Source organism: Cydia fagiglandana, chromosome 16 (assembly GCF_963556715.1).
Source record: "Cydia fagiglandana chromosome 16, ilCydFagi1.1, whole genome shotgun sequence".
Classification (NCBI taxonomy): domain Eukaryota; kingdom Metazoa; phylum Arthropoda; class Insecta; order Lepidoptera; family Tortricidae; genus Cydia; species Cydia fagiglandana.
Window position 1 is genome coordinate 13818 of NC_085947.1, and position 3454 is coordinate 17271.

Sequence of the window (3454 nt, forward strand, 5' to 3'; positions counted from 1 at the left end):
AAATAATCGACTGTGTCAAGGAAATACAAGAAATTGTAGATAGATACAGCCAGGAATGTGAACTATTGAGCGCAAAACGCCTGGCAGTATCTACCTGCACTGGAAAGACTGACTGGCCCCCAAAATCGGCAACGAGAAGCTTCGCCACACAGACGGACGTATACGTTAGCGAGGACATAGCGGCATTTACTGGCAATTCTTCGAATACTGACCTTAAAACAGAAATCAAAGGGGTTCAGGCAGAAATTGAAAAGCTCGTTGATGAGCAAAAGAAAATCAATGAGCTAGTAGTATTTTGCCTAACACGCCCGATCGATGAAGAGAATGAGGAGGAAAACATCGATGGCTTTACCGAAGTTCTCAGCAAGAAAGCTAAGAAGAAGAGAGCTCGCGTAGAAACGAGCACAGAAGCTAGAGCCGGGACGTCGAGTACAACATCTTCTGGTGCTACAAGAAAGACCGCTGCAATCCCAAAAAATAGAAATATCATCCAAACCACCCAGGACACCAACTATGCTGTTATCCTGGAAACGTTGGATCCTCGAAAGGAGAGTAAGGACGCCATGATCGAAGTGCAGGATAAGGTAGACTTGGTAGAGCTGGGTGTTGGCATAAAGAGCGTACGTCACACCAAGAATAATAAAGTTGTAATTAACTGCGAGACGGAAAGTGACAGGACCACACTTAGCGCTGCTATTAAGCACAATACTACAGGAGTTACAGTCGGAGTCCCGAAACTACGCAACCCCTGCATAAAACTCCTGGGCGTAATAAATGACAACGCAAACGAGCGAATAGTTGACGCGATTATAAAGCAGAATCACGGAATTATGGACTGTGTTAGCGCAGAAAGTAAGCAAGTCAAATACATACGCAGCATCAAAGGGCGCAATGACTCGATCAAAAATGTAGTGGTTGAAGTTAGTCCACAATTGTACAAGCAAATGCTTTTACAAAAAATCAAGGTCGGTTATCAGTCGGTCCTCGCGGTTGACCAATCGCCGATAATGCAATGCTTCAAGTGCATGGGTTACGGCCATCGCGCGGCTACTTGTACATCTAGCAGTAAATGCGGTTTCTGCGCAGATGCGCATGATACCCGTAACTGCCCACGAAGCTCAACAGTTCCTTGCTGCACCAACTGCCAGGGCCAGGACAAAGAATATAATCACCCTGCGTTCAGCCAAAAATGTCCGGACTGGATCAAGTGGGATCGCATAGCCAGGATCTCTGTCCGTTATTCCTAAGGGCGTCCCAACAGTAAACACTAACAGAAAACAATACATCAATGTCGTTCAATGTAATTTAGGCCGTGGAAATAATGCTTTTCAAGAATTGGTACAATGTGCTAGAGACAATGAATATGACATCATTTGCATATCAGAACCGTTCATTAGTAAGAATAAAACGTCAGTTAAGAGCATTGACGGGTATGACCTATATCAACATAACGATATCACTTGCAGAAACAAAGCATGCATCGCTGTAAAGAAAAAGCTCGTAAATTACATCGGGCTTACTCAATTTGATACTACGAACTTTATTGCCGTTGAAATTACGATCGACAATAACAGGAAATTAATGATCTCCTCTGTCTATATAGAGCCGGGTGAGGATCCTTCACACACGATGACGCACTTGGAGCAATTCCTCCAACAGTATGCTAATAGAGAGCACATCGTGTGTGGAGATCTTAACGGGTGGCACACTACATGGGGATCTGTAAGAAATAACGATAGAGGGAGGGAAATACATGACCTCGCTATCAAATTTGATTTAATTAGCTGCAATATAGGCAACGAACCCACGTTTGAGACAGAAATAAATAAACACGGCCAAATCAGGCATTCCATAGTCGATCTCACCCTGGCTACTCCACGCACAGCAAACAATATTTTGGACTGGAAGGTCAATAAAGAAATCATTCCATCATCTGACCACCATGGAATTGAATTTAAAATCAAATCGGATAACATACGTCACAATAAGAAGAAATCTACATCAACATATAAATATCAGACTGACAAAACAAATTGGGACAACTTCAAAACTAAACTTAAAGAGAATTTTGATGCTAGCAATATACTTGGGACTGACATAGACGAACTGGACAACAATGGACTTGACAACTATATAAATGAAATGACTAATGTCATTTTAAAAACTTGTGACGCAACGCTTACCCTTAAAAAACCCCATCAAAAGATTCCATGGTGGACACAAGAATTGACTGATTTAAAGAAAAAGGTTATATCGCTGCATCATCGCCTACAAGACCTCAAACGGAGTAAAAAGGACATAACTAACATCTTAAAAGAACTCCACGATGCAAGAGCAGAGTACTCCAACAAAATAAGAACAACGTCGTCAGATCACTTTAGAGAATTCTGCAGTCGCCAGGGAAGGGATGACGTATGGTCTGTTACTAACCGCCTTTTAAAGAGCTCACCGCAACCGCAACCGCCTGCTACACTAAAAACAGATAACGGAACATACACTACGTCTATCCTGGATACTGCAGAAAGGCTCGCCGCAAAGTTCTTCCCAGAAGACACCGCTGCTGACGATACTCTGCACCATATGCATATAAGAGAAACCGTTGCCAATAATATAGTAAATAACGAACCTGCAATAAGAAATAATGAGCCACAATTTACCACGCAAGAAGTGTTGGACATAATAAAAAACATGAGCCCTAAAAGGGCACCAGGAATTGACCACCTCACTGCGGACATCTGCAAGCAATCTATCGAATGCTACGCTGAAACCATAACCAAAGTATACAATAGATGCCTAACGCTCGAGTATTTTCCTGCCTCCTGGAAGACTGCATACATAAGAACAATCCCAAAACCAAATAAAACAAATTACAAAGAAACATCAGCTTACCGACCCATTGGTTTAATTAATGTTTTTGGAAAGATACTCGAGAAACTCATATCCACACGTCTCACCTACTATATGCAAATTAACCATGCTTGCAGTAATAAACAATATGGTTTCAGAGAACAGCGTTCCACCACGGATGCCCTCAATGATGCCATCAATAAACTAAAGCAATGCAAAAACAATAATCGACTTGTAGTTGCCATATCGCTCGATATTGCAGGAGCTTTTGACAACGCCTGGTGGCCTGCATTAATTAAAAGACTTTCCGACATAAATTGCCCGCATAACTTATTAAAAATAATCTGCAGTTACCTTACCGATCGCAAGATTATATTAAATTACTCTGACGTTACAGTGACAAAAGAGCAGACCAGAGGATGTGTCCAAGGCTCGGTACTGGGACCCATCTTCTGGAATGCTATTGTTGACACCCTATTAGAGCAAGACCTGACGGATGGCAATTATGTCCAAGCCTACGCTGACGACATTTTGCTGATCTGCTCAGGCATGAACACTGAAGAAATAGAACGAAATGCTAATAACTTATTAAAAACAGTCTTCGAAT

General features: G+C 42.0%; 1 protein-coding gene across 1 annotated transcript; it reads left to right on the forward strand.

Moving 5' to 3' along the window:
- Positions 1 to 1629: 1629 nt before the first annotated feature.
- LOC134672173 (uncharacterized) lies at positions 1630 to 3038 on the forward strand. Its single transcript, XM_063530073.1, has 2 exons — positions 1630 to 2778; positions 3006 to 3038. Exons 1-2 carry the CDS (start codon positions 1630 to 1632, stop codon positions 3036 to 3038), a joined length of 1182 nt encoding a protein of 393 aa, XP_063386143.1.
- Positions 3039 to 3454: the final 416 nt, after the last annotated feature.